Source organism: Paralichthys olivaceus, chromosome 15 (genome assembly GCF_024713975.1).
Source record: "Paralichthys olivaceus isolate ysfri-2021 chromosome 15, ASM2471397v2, whole genome shotgun sequence".
In the NCBI taxonomy this organism is placed as follows: domain Eukaryota; kingdom Metazoa; phylum Chordata; class Actinopteri; order Pleuronectiformes; family Paralichthyidae; genus Paralichthys; species Paralichthys olivaceus.
In genome coordinates, this window is record NC_091107.1 from 6,452,737 (window position 1) to 6,472,739 (window position 20,003).

Below are 20,003 nucleotides of genomic sequence, written 5' to 3' on the forward strand. Positions count from 1 at the left end.
TAACAGAAAAGTACCTGAGGCTTGATATTTAACAGTTCAACCATAAACCTTATTATAAATGGCTAAATATAAAAAGAAACCACACACAAATATATAGAGTTATAGAAATTTGCATTGCTTTTTTCCGTACAATAATGATAAAATAATCAAACTGATGGTAGGGCTGTAATAATATGCTGTAGCTGAAGCTAATGAAATATTTGACTGCATGGTCATTTTGATCCAGAACAATAATAATAATAATATTTGCAGGTAACAAAACAGTCTGAAATGATGAAGAATGTAAACCTGTCTGTAAAATAATTATTTGTTATTTTGCACACGGTGTTTGGCTGCTGCTCCTGAATGTGGATTGAAACTGTATGAACTGTGTAAACAGGAAGCAAACTCATGAGAGAAAAATCTAGTGAATTACATTTTGACAGTGGAGGATAAACAACTGACAATGACAGTAGAAAATATATCAGGATGACATAATCATATGTTATTTATGTTGTCCAGATCAATGATTATCAATATCAGGAATTTAACCCTGTCAATAATGCAATATTGATTTCTGCTGTGTCCTAGTTTCAACTCCATCACCACACAACAGAAATGTCACATTGTCAAACATGAGAAGTTGTATTTGAATAAATGAACCTACGCATACATTTTAATAATCAATTAAACAAACGATTAACTGTAGTTGATCTTAAGGTAAGTGTGTGTGTGTGTGTGTGTGTGTGTGTGTGTGTGTGTGTGTGTGTGTGTGCTGCGTCTATGTTTGCATTTCAAAACCACAGACTTTTGGCTCCAGGATGCTGTGTCAATGTGCAAACACATTAAATGAACGATAAGGGAATTATCCCAGTGATGGGCTGAGTGTTGAAGGGTTAGGGACAGCACACACACAATACTCCAGTCAAATCAAAATTGGGTTAAGTAGAAGAAAAAACCGGGGGAAGTGAAGAGGGCCTGCCTCAAAAGACGACATCCTCCTTTTCTCTGTTCACTTATGGCATTCATTTTCACGCCCCCACCCTCTCCGTCTCGTCTTTGTACTGCCTGAGGTCTACTCCGCTGCCAGTCTTGCCCCTTTCCTGACCACTCTCTTTCCCTTCTTTTTCTGTATTTCCTCTCTCCTCCCCTCTCTCCGTCAAAGCCGGCTTGTCCGGAGCACTGAGGTACCTCTGTTCTGCGGCTCAGGGAAAAAGATGAGAACAGCAGAACTTTCCAGCAACGCACACTGCCGTGATTTAGCGTTTATGTCTGTGAGCACATAAGTCAGGGAGACGTGGGGAGGGGGGGCTTTCTGTGTTTTCTCACCTCCTAGTGTTACGTTGCCATGTAGAAAACGTCCCTGGTAGATGAGCCTCAGGATGTTAGGACTGCTGACCTGCTCTTCCTCCCAGTCTGAAAAAAGACATGGACAGATTAAAAGAGAAAAGTCAACAAAATATAATTGTCTCACTGTGTCCTCTGTTTTTTTTCCTATATGCAAATTTAGAAAAGGGAACAAGGGATGTAATTGTTAAGGGGCTTTGGCTTGAGCAGACTCAAAACAGGACAACACTAGTTCTGTTTTGAGTCTTTCTAAGACACAGTGTAGTGAAAAGAAATCTCTCATTGCATCGGGGGGGAAACGACCAACAACAACAACTGCGTTTTAAGATATTTTGAGAAGTTCACAGACTTTATATTATTACAAGCAGAATGTGTAATGTGCGGGCTTTGCGGGATGCACAACATAATGTGAGAGAGAGAAAAAAAGACAAAAAGGTGCGGCTTGAGAAGAGCTATAGACAAAAAGTTGAAGGCATTAAATGAGAGAGAGAGGGCGAGAGAGAGCAGCAGGAGGGGGGTGGGAGTTGCACAGCAGCAGCAGAGTCTGGCCACCAGATGTTTGTCTCCAGATAAACAGAGGGTGTTGGTGCTGAGCGAGTGCCTGCTCTGGGTCTCACAGGGTTCAGATCTGTTGTCTAGGAGGGACATGTTCAGAACTGACAGGGCACAAAAGGTTCTGTTCTTTCTAGCCCATCCTCTTGTCCAGGGTAATCGGAGTCCTTTGGTATAATTCATCGTTTTTGTTTTACGCAGCCCAGCACCGTGGGAAAAAGTCTGTTTCAGATTTGAAGGTAGCATAAGGCGTAGCAGCACTTAGGGAGTGGGTGTATTATAGAAAGGAGGTGGCTGTACTGAGATCCCACATTCTTGTATGCAATGATAATCAGGCAGTAGGGCGGAGTGTGATCTAATTGTCCTACACCAAAGATTTGCACATTGCCACACGGTTAAACAGAGCTATCTGTAAGTAATTAGCAGTGGGTCTGAATGTGGAAATAAAAGCTTCTCAGCCTTTATCATTGAAATGTGAAGAAACATCCAAGAAAAGTCAGATCATCTGGTTTTTCGAGTGCGTTTGCAGCTAAACATGTCAAACATGGTGCAGCTGTTCTGAGTTCATCAATGCGATGAACAATGATTAATTAATTAATGTGATGTAATTCAGAACGTGTCAGTGAATATCACAGCATAATAACATCGAGACAATACCTGGGTAATAGTGATGTAATGTTCTCTGACTGTACATCTTCAAACACCCTGACTCACGCCTGTGCTCGCCTCCCAACTCTGGCTCCCTGTTAAATTTCGTATTGATTTTAAAAATGCATCGCTCGCTTTTTGACCTGGTGTGTGCTCTCTCCACCGCTAAGGTCAGCGGATGTAGCCCTGCTGGTTACTCCCAAGTCTCACCTCGTAACAAAGGGTGACTGAGCTTTTGCTATCAGAGCATTGAACTTAGAGAGACTCTATCTATAGCTTCTAGAAACTTTTCTTATTGTGAAAGCTTTTACAAATGATTGACTCTGGCTCTTATTCACACTCGTGTTATTTCTTCCCTGTAAAGCTCTTTGTAAAATTATGCAAAAGTGCTATACAAACAAAATAAATGTGAGGTACTTCAGAAGGACCTATTGTACTTTTAACTCCAATAATACATTACTTCATAGTTACTTGTAACTTTACAGATTAGGATTTTAAACATATATGCACTATGGATCAAACAAAGTGTTTCCTATGTTGACACAATTAAAACATACATATGTGGGTAATTATTTAAGTATTTGACAAACTTACCCATCGGCCAGTTATCGTAGACATGTTTGGCGATGTCTGCAGCCGAGTCATTTGGAGAGAAGAGGAATTCTTTTGTCTTCCCACTGACTAAAATAAGCCGCAGGTTTATCTGCAACACAGATTTAAAAAAAAGAAAGATAACATTAGGGCTGTGTGTGGGAAACATTTGGGACACATCAAGAGGTACAAACATGTGTTTAACATGTCACACTGAACATAGTCGAATCAGAACACACACAGATTCATGTAATTTAACAGGAAACCAAAAAAGGATCAAAATGCTGAGGACGCAGTCGTGATCAGCTATCATCTGTCTCTCTAACTTCCTCATGACGTTTCCCTCATCCCTCTGACTGCTTCTTTGTCCATGGTTCCCGTTTCTGTCACATACTGGTAGTCCGTCCCCCTTTCACCCTTTACACTGCGAGTGTCTTTCTAAGATCAACACTCTAATTTCAACACATTCAAACATGACTCACTGTGAGATATACAGGAATGTAAGCAGTGGAAATGTGCAACCTGCCCCACACGGCGGCAGTCGTTGGTGACAGCCACGTATAATAATAAAAGGACTAATAGTGTGAGAGTTGTTTCCAGAAGGCCAGACCTCTGGCCCCCTCTACACAGAGGTCAGAGGTCAAAGGTCCGACTCTGCTACTGAGCAGCACCTCTGGGGTGAAACACTTCAGCATGTCTTTCTGAGTTTAAAGGTGGGAATATACCTTTAGATTATTAACATTTCTGAAACCTACAGAGAGACGAAGGCAACAGTGAACTGTTCAGTGAGAGCTGGAGCTGCGGTGGATTATTCTTACTCTCACCATTCTGCTGCTCCTCACTGTTTTCTGAATGTTACATTATTTTTCCTTTAAACACATCAACAAGGTTCAATCCAGCTGTAAAATTTTAACATCTTTTAAATACTGTGAATGACTGATAGAGAATGACAGCGGCTTGATCAAAGGTCAAACACTTCATTACACGCCGCACATTGTTTTAGTATCAACACAATCTGACTCTGTCCTAATGAATCCAGTCAATTACAATGTCCAAAGTTTAACTACCATCGACTTAACTGGAAACAAACACAGGAGAGAGGAGAGGCACAGATGTTGCTCAGTGCCGAGTCTCTTTGTGAATCTCTCACCTTCCATCAGCCAAGTACAGGTGTGAAGTGAACACAGAGAGGTGTTTTGCATTTAGAACCATTCATATGAATATCAAGTAAACTGCGCGGTTGGTGTGACGTGTGTTTAAGAACGTGGTACAGATAGTATGCCTTTAAGAGTTAGAGCAAAGGTCTGTGGTGTGTGTGTGTTTGCTTAATGTATTTGTGTGTCTGGCCTGCAGTGTGCCCATGGCACAAGCATGTGTGTGTCATTGCTGGTAGTGTGTCTCCATGTGCTGAGCGTCTGTTAGCCTTCTATACCACCACCGCCCCTACCCAACCACCACCCAACCCACCCTGCTGAGCAAGACACACACACAGAGCGAATACGTACACACACACAAAGCCAGCCGCAGTGATGTAACCAAGCTAAAACCAAAGGATTGAAACGGAGATCTCTGTAAGCACCTTATCAAATCAGCTTATAGGTTTAAGCATGGGAGAGCCATACAGAGACATATATACACACATTCACATATATATATATATATATACGCATATACATAGTGATAATCAAAAATAAATCATCATATTTGACCTCAACATTGACCCGACGTACCGTAGTACGTAAACATGGATAAAGCTGCTTCCAAGAGATGGGCTGAACTGAATAGTTTTGAGCTGAAGCTGCAGCAGAATCCTGGGCCTTTAAACACACTGCATGAACACAACACATGCATCCAGGCTCCTCTACCAAGCAACTGTTGTTTCCTGCTGTGACTCAGAAGGGACAACTTTCTGAGAACTGCACAGATGAGAGAGGGATCATAACGCGATGGAAAAGGTCATTTGCTGAATGGAAAAATAAAATTACATCTGTGATTTTTAATATGTAAATACACTTTTGAGACAAACGCTACCTGCAGATGGACCCGCTGAATAAAACGGATAGAGACAAATACTGAGCAAGAGGCACACAGAGGAAGCCCCTTTGCATAAGCAAGGTTTTTCTCCTTCTTGGTTGAACACCTGGTTGTTACCATGGTGTCACCATGGTGACAGCCAGTGGTGGGTGGCTTAACCTCATAACACCTACGAGATAGCTTTACCACCCCCCACCTTCCTCCTTCTCCCTCCTGCCAGTTTTCCACTGTGTCACATCATAATGTCTTCCTGTCCTCACAGCAATCTCTGCATTACCCTCCCTCACCCCGTCTCTTTCACTCTGTCTCTCTCTCCCACTCCGTCAATCCCTCGCTCGGCACAGCATACAGTGGAGGAATGTACAACAGACACTGAACTAGCCCCAATTGAACAATGTAAATGCAACCTCTCTTGTGTTATTGATCAGTGCAACTTTCAATCTCTGTATTTGCTTCTCTCTCCCTCGTTTCGTTCCTCCTCTGCTGTCTCTGTTCTTTCAGGTCACTTTCTGTTTAGCAGAAAATAAAACAGAAAGTTACATAATGGCTGCACATTCTGTCGCCTTTGGAGACACCTGATACCTAATGGAGACAGCACGCTCTATCATCATTAAAATACTAAATGAGGAACTATCTTATGATGAAATAGTGTTCATCCCTTCTCCTCTCATGCAGAGCTTTGTAAAATACAAACCAGGTTTATTGCAGCTCACTAAAACACTTGCAGGTTGTTTTTCCACCATTAATTTAGGTAGAGCTTTTGCTGGCCGTTTCTCCTCTTTTCCCTCACTTTGCTCTTTATCCTGACTCTGATTTTAACTGAATCACTGTCTCTCTTGCTCTTTTTTCCTCTCCCTCCCCCCTCTCCCTCAGGGCCACTGTGCCTCCTCCCCGTACTCCCTTCCACAAAGGGACTGGTAATGTGGCTTTACAGCAAGCTGAGAGAAGTATATTCAATTACAGTCTATTCTCTGCGACAAATACAACAGCTCCAGGTATGTGCAGAGTGATGCTTCATGCATTCATGCATAATAAACACACACATACTGTATCTGCAGGCAAACAGTCGCTTAGTCATATACCCGGTGTGTCCTTGCTTACAATCCGTCTCAAAATTCAGCTGCGTGAAGGGAAACTGCAAGAAATGATTTCTGTCCACACAAGCGTTTTGGCTCTGAATCTGTTTTGATTCCCGTCTGTTCTAACACGACTGAAAACATATATCACGTGACCACTCATGTACACTGGGCGTGCGCGTGCTGGCGTACACAAAAATTGGTCGACAGGGTCACTACTTTCCTACACTACCTTCCATTTTACACCGGTAGCCGAGGCTAATGCTGGTTGTTTTCTTCCGGTATGGGGTCATGTGATAAGAGCCTGCCGAATCAACGAAGGCAAGCGTAAAACTAAAACACAGACTCAGCCACTAGCGCCTCCAAACTTCTCTGTTTTAAACTCTGCATCCATAACAGAGTTCATGCATTTATTGAAACGTATTAGAATTGATGTAGCCCAACTCTGCTGATACATCCTGGTGCAGCAGTTTCCAGTCCTGGTTATTTAATAATAAAACAAGGCTACTTGTACGTCTGTCTGGCAGCTCCCTGCTCCTCAGGCCCGACTGCAGATATTCAGTCACAATAATGTGACCCTGCTGCCAAGTAGTGCCACAGTGTAAACATGTGAAGTAAGCAAACGCTCTTGGCGGCACCCTGTTTGCACATGGTGGAGAAGGAAATTCAATGCCATCTATAATTATTCCTCCCTGAGTACCGCTCTCAACTCTTTCTCAAGGCAATAGTGTGTCTGTGTGTTTGTGTGTATGCATGTGTATGTTTATGTGTGCTTGTGTTTATAGAGGCATTAAAGAGTACTGCTGCTCTTTAGACCCTGTGCACCAGTCAACAAATTACAGAGTGGGAAGCCGTCCTGTGGGAATATATTAGAGCAACTTTATATGTAGTCTACACAGTAAGGTTAGCCACTGCTGTCAGAGTGGATTCCTAACTGTATAAATGAATTTAAGAGAGGAGGTGGGTGATTAGTGCGACTGTGGTCTCTCTAAAACAAACCAGCTGGACCCAGCAGCTTTGACTTTGCACATTTAATCCAGAGAAAATTTGACTGTAAACTCAAGAATGTAACAACACAGCACTTTGACAATACAAATCCCACATGAATTATCAGTCGCTGATTTTATTGTTAATTACTTGTAGGCGCTTTTCTTTCTGGCGCCACATTCTGGCTGTCGGATTTAAATGAATATAAACAGCTACAAAATAGGAGACACACCATAATGGGCGATTTGTGGCTTGTTTGACAAACTGCGAACAACCTAAAGAAAAACAGCAGCTTGAGAGACACCCGTCCCATTTTTAATTAGTCTAAACTGAATGACAAAAACAGCTTTGCAAGCTCTTAGTGATTTTGCAAATTATAATGCAATTATTAGCTCCCATTAGTGTAGAGATTCTGTCAAGGAGCCACTGCCTTCTCTAATTAAAAAAACACTGAAAAGGTTGCGTTTAGAAAATCCCTGCAGATGGTGGACCAACAGGCTGAATGCACGTTTCAGAGGCTGCAGCAGAAAATAAAATCTTTAGATCTGTCAAACAGCCTCATTCTGAGTTTGACAAATTGAATACAATATTATAGTTTTTTGTTTGTGAGTTCCTTCCTGTTTGTTTGTGCTCTCACGCACGCACGCACACGCACACGCACACGCACACACACACACACACACACACACACACACACACAAAGACGGAGCTGTTACATAACAATAGCTGACTGATAATACTGTGATACGCGAAACGAAGCCTAAGGCAAGGATTTGTAATCTCAGAGTCACTGTGAGTGCGTCGAACAGGGTTGGGAGCTGTGCAGCGCTGAAATCAGTTTTTCTAAAACTTATTTTTATTATCTATTTTTCTCCCTCAAAATGTGGTCTGTTTTACATTCATTTTAAACCATGACACATTATGAACTGAAGATAAACAGCAGAGAATACAGGCTTCCTATTTTCATCCTGGGAAGGAGGGCGATCTTCAAAATAAAAGCAGATAAGGTTCAACTGAAGTTACACAGCAACTTCAACAGAACTTGACAAAGATATGAGAACATTCATGACTTTTTTAAAACACCAAGATGAAATCAGGCAGAAGATGCAAACTACAAAAACTTTATTTCAGAATCTTGTGGGTGACACTGTATCTACAAACAGGGATGACGTGAGAAAGACAAAGGACACTTTTAGGAGTCAAAACAAAGTCATGTTGTGTTTGTAGGCTGCCCAAATATAGCTTCGACGTGGAGACAAAAAACAATAAGCACATAGCACAAACACCTGCCTTTATTATAGTCAACAGACCTTTCCACTGCAGTAAAGATCTAGAAATTCACCATTGGGCCTTGACCTAGCTGAAGTTTGTTTATTATTGACTTATCAATCTTTATAGAGCACTTATCTGTAAAGGGTTTGTTTTGACCTACTTTACCCACAGCTTGCAATACGCAACAAGTACCATCTGCTCGTTCCACGAAATAGAGAGAATAGGTGAACGAACCAAAGGTTGAAGACGGATCGTTTTATGTAAGTAAGTCATACTTGCCAAACTTTTTATCCTGGCACAAATTGTCGTTTTGTTAGCTGTTGTGCAAAGCTCCAGACACGCAATCTGACTGATCAAGATTTATTCCAACTCTGCTCATGGTGCCTACAGTCATGCTCTGCTGGTTGCCATGCCAACACTTGCGGTAACCAGGGAGCTAGTTAGTCATCTGTGCTGTTTCTTCCTGTTTTGTATGCATGTGCACTATATGAGAGTTTTCTCAGACAATGCTCATGTAATAGGTACAGAAAATAAACACGAAACACGCCGTCATGTGCAGACAAATGTTTAATATTTAGTTCCATCTAAAAGCTTCAAGCTGAGATAATTTATCATAACAATTAATCAAAGGTGGAAACAATGTAAAGATATGAGAGAAGTTGTATTGTGAGTTTCAGTTCAAGTTTACCTCTCTGGCCTGTAAATGCACTAATCAGTTTCATTGTTACTGCTTTCATGGCGTTGGTTTCGGCCAAAGCTGTGATCAGAGAACACAGTGCACCTCCTGCTCTGCACCGACCAGCAGACAGATAAAGTTAGCTACTACCTTAGTAGCTAGGAGAAGTATTTAAACATATTTCTCCAAGGAGATGGTATAGACCAACAGCTGAAAGATTAGTTAAGTGTGTATTAGTCACACTACAGGGGAAATGCCGTTCAAAAAAAAAGGCACTGCTGGGATTTGAACCCAGGATCTCCTGTTTACTAGACAGGCGCTTTAACCAACTAAGCCACAGCGCCCTGTACAACAAATGGGGCCTCCTCCTCGATAGAGCATAGTTCCTCTGCAGTGGAATTGGACTCATGTAAGTAGGTCTGAATATGTGTACACTTTCAAAACACAATTTCAATTCAGCATTGGAGGAGACCAAACACACAGCTAAAACACAAGATCAAATATCCTTTGTTAGTCCCACTACAAGGACATTGTCCCCCTCCCCAAAAAGACACGGCTGGGATTTGAACCCAGGATATCTTGTTTAGTAGACAGAAATTTAACCAACTAAGACACAACAACATGGAACCATCAACCAGGTCTGGTGCTGCTACAGTCTCTGCAGCAGTGGCTACTAAATAAGCAATTATAATATGTCACCATGTCAGGTTTGTAAAGCAGAAATGTGATGATGAGGTTTTAACATTTTGGTCCTTTTGAAGCGACATGTGATGCTGTTGCCTGTAATCAAATCCCAGAATCACTTCCTCTCCCGTGGTTCCTTTTTACTGTATAAAGAAGAGCAGCCTGGTCAGTGGACATAAAACACAGAGCCCCATCCGGCTGAACTCTGTTACGGCCATTAATCATTAAAGAGAGCGTCTACTGTAAGAGAGATTGTAAGAGTCGACACCGCAGACCTTTCTGCACTCTCTGGTGCCGCTCGTTAACTTCCTGTGGCACGGGCGTCTAATGGCTACATTATAGATCTAATAGCATTTTCAAATTAAGGTTTCGTTTCTTCACAATAGCATCAAACATTCAGCAGCTGATTATCTGCACAAAGTAAAGACACTGTCCACTTAAAGTGAAGAGTTAAGAGACCGACCAGTGCTCTAATTCTTTAATTATTAGAGAAATCCCATTATTTGACAATGAATATTTTTGCATATTCTATCGTAAAGCATTTTAATTTTCTTTTTTTTTTCAAAGATTTATAAAAAAAATCCCTTTAGGACCTGGTGTCATTATTTCACTGCTGTAGTCGTAACTCTGATTTTGGGATCCAGGAGAAATTGTAAAACACCAATTCTCCTTCTAGCTGCTCTCAGTACCATCAGCCACAGTCTCATCACTCATCTGTCCCATCACACCTCATATCTCTCTCCAAGCCCCTGTCCCTTTAAACTGTCATTCAAAAAGAACCATGCTTTGATATGCTGACGTCCTCATCACAGCCAAAATCCATTCCGCTCCTCTTCCTGCTCCACTTCCTGCTCCACTTCCTGCTCCCTCTCCTTCCTGTCACGAGCACGATCAGCTGTTACGACAGTGTGCCAGAGGGCACTGTACCTGACAGCTCCCTGCTTTCTGTCCTCTCTCTTCATCACTGCCTTCTCCCCCGTTCACATGCAGATAACCCTTTAATCCATCAGCTGCTTCTCCTCTCTCTCTCTCTCTCTCTCTCTCTCCTTCTCCTGAAAAACCGGTAGAGCTCCCCTTCATGTTGTCATCTCCCCTCCCGGTGTCTTCTCTGAAGACTCGCCTTGCTTAACTCACACATACACCCATGGCTGCATTTCTCTCCCCTGACAGATGCTAGGTTGGGCGCATTTGATCACACGTTCCTCGTATCGCTACCTCCCTGTGATCAGAGCTGTCACGAGAGGCGAACATGGATTTTCCTTGCATGCCAGCCCCCTGCCACTCCCTCCTCTCCACGTCTCGCTTCCTCAGATTTCAAAATGGCTGTTGAACACCCCCAGGGCCAAATGAAGGAATGTGCCAAAACTGAAGTCAACTATTACATTACCTTAACCACGTGCAACCTGCACGCTGATGGGATGCATGAGTGGAAGAAGAGATCAAACATTGTTTAATCCAGTATTACTGCACTACATTATAAAGCTAGAGAAGTGTGAAGATGTTCACACACAATGTAGAGTTAGGTAGTCTAGTGAAAAGGTTCAATCCCACCAATAACATTTACCCAAAAAGCACTTGTGTCAGCTTTGACCTGTTTGGCTGCCCTCATTTTGAAGCTTGCTTCTGTTTTCTACAGCTGAAACCAGAACAACCGGAAAACCACATTAAATAGTAACAGTATGCAGGAAGAAAATAAAGCGTGGCAGCAGGAGAGAGAAGTTAAGATGAGGAATAATGCAACAAACCGTAGAACTCTATGACAGGAGAACAGTTTTTAAAGATACCCTTATTCACTCTCTTGCCAAGTGTTAGATGAGAAGGACGACCTGAGAGCCAAATGGTTTAGGGGGCCGACCATGGTTACAGCGTTAGATGAGAGTATTGATACCACTCTCATATCTGTTAAGCAGATGGTTAGCTTAGTCTAGCACAAATTTGGGATATAACACATTAGCTTGATAGGTACTTATCTTATGCTAAGATAAGTTATTCAGAGCTGCAAGTTCAGTGTATGTCTGAAAGATTAACTGTGTGCAACTGAAAATAAAGACAAACACACAAACACTGATATGTGTATTTTAAGATGTGTCATCGATTTAGCTCTACTGAAGATAGTAGTGTTGTCTTTTAACTTTACTATCGACAGTGGGACAAATATAACACAGTCTGCACTCCATGTTTTATTAGCAGCATCAGTGGCAGGCTGGAACAATGACCAACTTTGGTTAATCTAAACTGCCTGTGGTGTATTAGAAGTGAGTTTTAAAACACACCACACTTAATGCCTCACAGAAGTTGGGAGAACAGTGTGTGTGTTTGGATTTACAAACTAGCCACAGGTATTAAGCCACACACCACTAACCACCATTTTTCAAGACCCACAAAAACATATACACACACACACAATTGCCCGTTACTGTTAATTAAAGAATGCATTGGCCATGCTCTGCCAACAGTAAAATTAATTTCCCAAGATTAATTAGCGGCTCTGATTAATGAAACAACTTCCCCCCTACATGTTGCTGCAAGAGTGGGACATATCTCTCCAAATTCAAATTGGCCTGTTATTGGAACCTTGTGTACGAGAGACTGTCAAGACAGATTAAGACAGGCGTCTGGCAGCACCCTTACTCTTCCTGGTCATTTGTCTATCGAATGAACACCTGCAGACAGTCAACATAAGTAGTAGGGACACTCGAAAGAAATCAGAGAAGGATGGAAATGTGGGAAAGGGAGAAGGAAAGTCACTCAAGAATGAAAAAGAAGACCGTTTTGTTTTAAGATTTACATGATTTTTTCATCCTGACATAGTTTCTATAAGCGTCCGTCACAGTTTAGGGTTGAAGACAACCCCACATCAAGCACCGTGTCCTTATCTCATTAGTGAGAAGAAAAACCCTTCAAATACATTCAGATCAACAGGAAACAGCAAAGACAGTGTGACACCAGAACACACCAGAACAAACCTAAATAAAGTATAAGTGACCAACAGACATGCAGGGACAGACATTAATCAGTGAGGAGAGAAAAAGACAACAAAGCTTTGCAGTGTCCTGTATCACACATCCCAACCAAAGCGCTGATGCTGTACAGAGACCATGATAGTGATGACGGGGTCTGATGCTATAGGGAGGACAGAGGAAATGCTGACACTTCTGGAGGCGAGCCCAGGGGACCGGGGGAGGAAATGAGAGCGAGCGGCGAGAGAATCAAAGAGGAATCAAAGTGGGAACAACGAAGGTCAGAGAGACAGGCGGCGACAAGAGGAACCGTGAAGGTGAATGAGGCGATGAAATCCACTTAGTTCTTCCGATTATCCACTGACTATTTAGTGTTTGACATTAACACACTTTTGCACATGCATTAACGCACCCAACATTTTGCGTTCACACTGAAAATGCCTGCTTCTTCTGCTGGCGTGGTGGCGCAGCGGTAAGGCAGCTGAGGCTTTGCTTTTGAAGCTGTGGGCCGAGACGTGAAATTGCTCTTGTATGCTTCAATCGATTCTCCTCTCATCCCTCTGTCAGTGTCTAGACTGTCTGTCCCTTTTCTCCCAGTGAAACATGAGGCAAGAGATGAGATAGAGAGTGACAAGGTGCTACACGTTGAAATAAAGACGCAACATCATTGGTTGAGCGAAAACATAAGAGAAACAATGCGATAAAGGTATTGAAATTAATTCAATCACCCTGCTTCTCCAGATACAAACTGTGTGAAAGAAAAATAAATCTAGTACTGTTTTTGAACCCTTCTCCGGCTGCGGGAAGGACCAGTATTGATTGTGCCGATTGTCGGGTGATTCTATAGCATCAGAAACCCTTTCTGAATCCATTCCTTTGCTCATATCGCTATTACTTTCCAAATCAAACTGACAACTGCTCTTTTACCTTTACTTCAGGAATTGATTGGTCAGCTCTGTGGAGGACGCAAAGTAAGCTTGAAGGTTTGGACTATGTTCTCAGGGTCTCTTGTTTCAAACCTCCCCTTCCCATGTGCTCAACTGAGTGCAACACTACGAGTACAAAAATGTGCACAGATAAATGATACTGTAGCTGTGTCGCAATCAAGGTGGCACATCATTCAGAATCTGCATTTGAGGGACAGATTGTGTCAAAGTCGCGTGACTTGATTGTCCCCATTTCAAAAGCTCTGACTTCCTCCCATCCCAGAGAAACAAAGGCTCCAACGGGTCGATCCTTCTCAGGCCAGACTACTCCCAGGATTCACTGCGACTCAGTGACGAATCATTTGTCAAGTATCAGGCTTCAACTCAGCCATATCATTAACGCTTCACGTGTTAAAACAAAAAAAACTCCGGAATACTTTCTAATCGTATCCAACTGCAGCTCTGTTGCTAGGTGACAGCAATAAGGGCAGGACAAAGTGCCTCAATCATCTCATTCTGGTTCAGCTTAAGTCTACATGGCCCACGAAGACTTTATGGGCCGCATACACCACGTCCTCTGAAGGAGGCAGCCCATGAATTGGGACTCCTGCTCAGTTAACAGCAGACTGCAGGTACATGATGTCCTCTGAGTCAAATATGTACCTAATTTACTAGCAATATGGATAGTTACAGTATGTTCAGTCTTTTGTATCTGGTGAATGGGGAGAAAATTGTCATGTTGTCTGGGGAGCAGAAAGAAAAACAAACTGCTTCAGGAAACGAGAAGAGGCACCAGACATCTGTTCACCTGTTTGGCAAAACAATAATATTATTTCAAGACAATAGATTCTACAGAAACTGTTTGAACGTAAAGAAATCAAAGTGAAGATTTAACATAACCAATAGTTGTATGGCTTTTTTGTCCATGAAAACGTTCTGCTCTGTTACAAAGGCCAAAGTCCGCAGCAAAGGGAGAAAACCCGTCCTGAACTTCCTGGAATGCCTCATTTGCATTTCTTGCTTTTTACTTCCTGTAAAGCATCAACATCACCAGGTATCGTGGAATCCACCTACCGAGCGGTTTGGCTGAAACTGGTCCAGCAGAGCAAATAGCATTGTCACCGTAGATACACTGATGTTTATGGTTGAGGAAGCCTCAGGGTAAGCCTCATTTCCAGCACAACCTCTGAGCTAGTGATGAATCACAAGACAGTTGGCCCTGCAGCAATTTAAAAGTATAAAACAGATAACACATTTACATTTTAAACTATTTTAATAGACTCCCAAATTAAAATTATGAAGCTGTAAATCTTTTCTCTGTGTGAATTTCAGTTTTCTGTTCTGCCTCATCACCTTCATTCTGCCAGTTCAAAAACCAGCAGAAACTCAAAGGCCAACATGCCACATGTCGGCACGCTGCTGGTGTGAGGGGACCACACAGAGGGTTGATGATCCCTGGTGAAGGCTTTGATGAAAGGACCTCCTGTCCTTCTCCTCCTTCGTCCTCCCATTTGCTCTGCGGCAGCTCTGTCCTCCTCACCCCTGCTCCCCCTCTCACTCACCCCCACTTCCATCCCAGGGTGTCTCACCAATGTGACTTCCTCCCCATGCTTTCCTGACCCCCGCTATGTGAAAGCCCTGGAGTCAAATAAAGCGTCCCCATGTTGTTCTCCCCCCTCCTTCACACCCGAGAGAACTACCTACTCTGCGGTGACCTCTGTCTCCCCCCTCCTCCCTCCTCTGTCTCTACATACCGACCACCCCTATTCTCTTTCCCTGGTGGTCTCCCTGGTAGTGTGTAGTTAATGCCCTGCAGTCAGGATTAGCTTGATTTATAACCTTTTAGGTTGTTCTTTTCATGCACAAGTTTTTCCATGTGTGCAGCCAAAATAGGAAAATGAAATCCATTTATTCTTTAAAGATTCATTGATTTCATGCTCCCTCACTGGTACCAGTATGAATTGTTCCATTTATTGTTTTTTATATGGATTTATGTATGTCACAAACCTTCTGATCAAGTTATATCATCATTAATTTAAATTAGAACTCATTAATAAAGTAATAAAACAATCAAATGCAGCTTTAAAATCAATAGAAATTCTCTGTTCTCTGTCTGTAAAGATATTTGTTGTAAAAGGTTTTGATGGAGGAAGATGCAGGGAGATAAAAGTAACTCAATCCAACATACCTGTAATATAATATTTATTATCAATCATCTGTCATGAGCTTGTGTTTAATACTGCTGGTGAAAATGTGGCTTTAAATGTGTTGAGAGTAAATAGAAAGACAAAATTAGTATGTGTCTGAACATGTGTCGCTCTTTGAGTCGAGAAACCACGATGTCACAGTGCATGGTTGTCTGGTAATTCCAATTCTGCTCATCAGTTTCTGACACGTTGTTAATGAGGCTGTTTTCCTACCATAAACGATAACAGCACAATGAAGCTCATATTGAGGATCCAAAAACAATCGCTCCCAATATTCTAACGTCTTAATGCAAAGAATAAACTGATGATGGATTATAAGAGTAAGAGAGACAGAGAGAGAGAGGAGGAATGGCAGCTAGAGCATTTCCCTTTCTACTTCAGAAAAGAGCACTGCCCTGCAGTCACAGCTGATGCCATGTGTGTGGAGGAGAATATTTGTGCGTCTACATGTGTGTGTATGAGAGAGAGGGCAAGCGAGAGAGAGAGAGGCACACAGATAGAGACTGCTGGCAAACTAAAACGTCCTCTGTGCTGGAATTTACCAGATGGCACTGGACAGGAACAACCAGGGGTATTATTACCACACACACATACGCACACACATGATCGTGCGCACACACTGCATTTTCTGGGGCCTATTCGGCAACGAAGCTGCATGCAGAGACAGGAATAGATGCGGGTTTACATGCAAGTGAAATACTGAACATAACAAACACAAACACGTTCTTAAACCAGATTTCCATCTACAGTCTCCTGGTAAATTACACCTAAAATATTCACACACATCACACACAGTTACAACAGAACAACCAGCACCAAGTCTGGTAAAGCTACACAACAGACACTAAAATTTGCAGAGTTGCTAATTTTGGTGCAAAGAGCAGAAGGAACACGGTGCACTCCTTCATGATGATGCAACATCCTTGATTGTCTTCGTATGTTAAGACTCAGCTCTAATGTTACTTTAAAGGCAATCTGTGGTCTTGTATAAGATTTAGTTGTAGTCATAACTACTAATTGGTCCACACGTTACGTGTCGGTTCATTTAATGCGCTGCAACACTATGGATTCAGTAATTAGAGCGTGAGACTGACAAACCCACAGAATTGTTCTAGTAGTCTGAATGGAAACTAGGCAACGTCATAGATTCACTACCAAGTAAAACATTTCTGGTTCGTAGTATTTCTGTAACTAAGGAGCTGACTGCAGAATTGACCATGTGCTTCAAGTTAACATCAGCACACACATGCCCAGTGTACATCTAGGGTCATGTGTTCTCAGGTGAGTTAGCATAGACGGTGATCACTTTATTATTAAAACGGTATAAAAAAAAAAAGTATTGGTGTTTGTGTTTGCGGCATGAAAGGCGGGCATTTCTAACGTTTTGCTATTTGTCTTGTTGTTTGTTTCTTTCCATTGTTCCATTGACGTCTGTTTGGAGATCTGATGTAGCCACTGGTTGTTTGTGTTGCGCACGACAGGAAAAAGGCAGCCTCACTGGGGAGACAGCGCAGGAAGCCAGTTACACTGAGGGGGGAGGGGGATCTCTGAATAACATTGTTCCACACCGAGGCAGAAAAATAATGGATACAGATGATATCATCAGATGAGAGGGGGGGCTGCTGTTTAGGGGGCTGCCAGTTACATGAACATAATTAAGATGTCGGATAAAACGGTAGCTCAAAGGTTAAGACCATTTTAAAAAATGAAGCACACTTCGCCTTCACAGATTTGTTTATTCAACACTGAGACCTTTAGATTAAACAGTACGCAGGATTACTGTACCTGCTATCTTGCTGCCTTACTGGTTCTTGAGAGCCTTAAATCCCACTGTACTATGAACTGTAATTATACTCCGATCAGCTGACTGAGCGATTACGTGCCAAGCTAAATGGAAGTCAGCTAAACTTAGCCAAAATATGCCGGCCTTACTCACGCACAAACAAGCGAGCTTTCAAACCAACTAGTCTAGATTACTGATCCCGATACAGAGCCAGGGAAAGACTGCTGCTTTTGTTAAATATAGTCAAATGATCCAAAAACTTCTAATTCAATCAAAGGTCGATATCTGATGTCCTGTTCCCCTCAGATAAACCAACGCTTCCTCATTACATGAAACAGAGAAATAACAGATGAAAACCCCTAAATCATTCCAGTCCAAGGTCCAATGCTTCATTACTGCTCGCTTTCTGATAAGAACACACAAACACACACACGAAACACACACACGTGAAACACACACACGTGAAACACACACACATGCACAAACCCTGCTGTGATCATTAGGGACATTCATAGTCAGTGTGCTCTGTAGCAGTGACAAATTTGTGCAGGACAGCATGAAGGCCAAATATACCCTCGCCATGCTTGCTATGCGCACGCACACGCACACGCACACACACACACACACACACACACACACACACACACACACACACACACACTTCCCTCATCATCGCACTTTAACTCCTCGGTGATCTCAGCCTCATAAGAGAAGAGAAGCTGCCAAAAAAAAAGGCTAATTGGCTTCTTCACCATCCATCTCCCTGTTAGGCTTTCCTCTGATGTCCCGACAACCTCTCAGCAAAAAGCATTTTCTACAAATTTCTTTTGAAGATGACATTACAGCTACAAAAAATTAAGTACACAATCCATGTTCGATCATCCTGCTCAACATGGGCTCAACACCGCTCCAGCATGAAGATCACAATCACGGTCCAGCACACAGGAGTTTGTCTTCGTGTGTTCAGAGAAAATGAAAGATTACCTCAGTCAATAGTGTTCACATAGTGGAAAACCTCTAAAAGCCATGATATTGGCTTGAGTTACCAGCTGAAGATTAAGGCTTTAGATATGACACACATGTTTCAGAGACGGTTACCTAGCAACTGTTGCTCTGCTACATGTCGGTTGATATAGTTGCTAAGGAGCCACTTCTTCCACCATTCTACGTTAAAATACTTCCTCGATATTGTTTTACACAGAAACACAGAACTGCTGTGGATAGTGTAACAATCTTTTAGTTTTGTTTTATATTACATTGTATTAACTCATGAACGACACACAGCTCCACCGTTTATTTATTATCATTTAAAATCGTATCGCAAAATATCTAGCTTTGAAAAACTTCTATACTAATGTTTCAAGTGTTTCAACTCAATCCAACCCATTGATATGTTTATTACATGGTACATTTATAAAGCAAAAATGCCCCCCCCCCCCAAAAAAAAATATTTCACTTCCTCAAATGTGATATCTTTGGGTTTTAGCTTCTATCTTTGGGTTTTGTACTTAACCTGATTTGATCATTTTACCAATATTTAAAAGATGAAAAATCAATCGATAAACCACAAAACGTATCTGATTATGGAAACAATAATAAATGAGGCCCCCTCTAAGCCACAACAACAACAAGAAAGTCGCAGTGTGTCATGTTGCCTGAAAGCCACATTCAAACACAAAATCTTGTCGGAGCATTTATGTTTTAAAACCATGAAAATAAGATATTTTCTCTTTGACAGCCACAGCAGAGTAAACGTCTGGGTTAAAGGACTGAAAGTGAGGCCGGCTGATCCTGCTGGAACATCCGGTTGATGAGCCTTGACCTCCGGAAGACTGCTCTGCGGCTCTTGCGTGACATGTCTGGGACCCAAAGAGACACAACACTGACCCTCTAATTCCCTCAGTAAGTATTGTCTGTCTGACGGACTGACTGACTGCACTGGCACAGGTCGTTCAGATATCTGCACAGACTTAAGCACTGATTTAGAAATGGCAGCCTGCTCCCAAAATGCATCAGGAAGAGGGACTGTCGACTCTTGATGGCTGGCTGCTCTGATGTACACACACACAAGGACACACACATACACAGACACACACACAAGGACACACACATACACAGACACACACACACGTACACAGACAAACACACACACAAACACAGACACACACACACACACACACACACACACAGTCTATGCTGGCAAGGCAAAGCTTTAATATAAATGTCCCCTCAGCTGGAAATTGTTTCCAGTGCAGCTGAAAGACTCCTTTTATTGAGCTAG

The 20,003-nt window shown here is 42.2% G+C and overlaps 1 protein-coding gene and 1 non-coding gene across 2 annotated transcripts in view; both read right to left on the reverse strand.

Annotated features, from left to right (window-relative positions):
* ubl3a (ubiquitin-like 3a) overlaps positions 1-20,003 on the reverse strand; it is a 33,521-nt gene that overhangs the window by 3,147 nt on the left and 10,371 nt on the right. The window contains exons 2-3 of the mRNA XM_020096985.2: positions 3,121-3,229; positions 1,309-1,395 (exon numbers count right to left, since the gene is read on the reverse strand). Of these exons, the coding sequence (XP_019952544.1) occupies positions 1,309-1,395; positions 3,121-3,229 (196 nt within the window). The remainder of the gene's footprint in view (positions 1-1,308; positions 1,396-3,120; positions 3,230-20,003) is intronic.
* Positions 9,433-9,506, reverse strand: trnat-agu (transfer RNA threonine (anticodon AGU)). The gene has a single exon. It is a non-coding gene; the product is annotated as a tRNA-Thr (tRNA).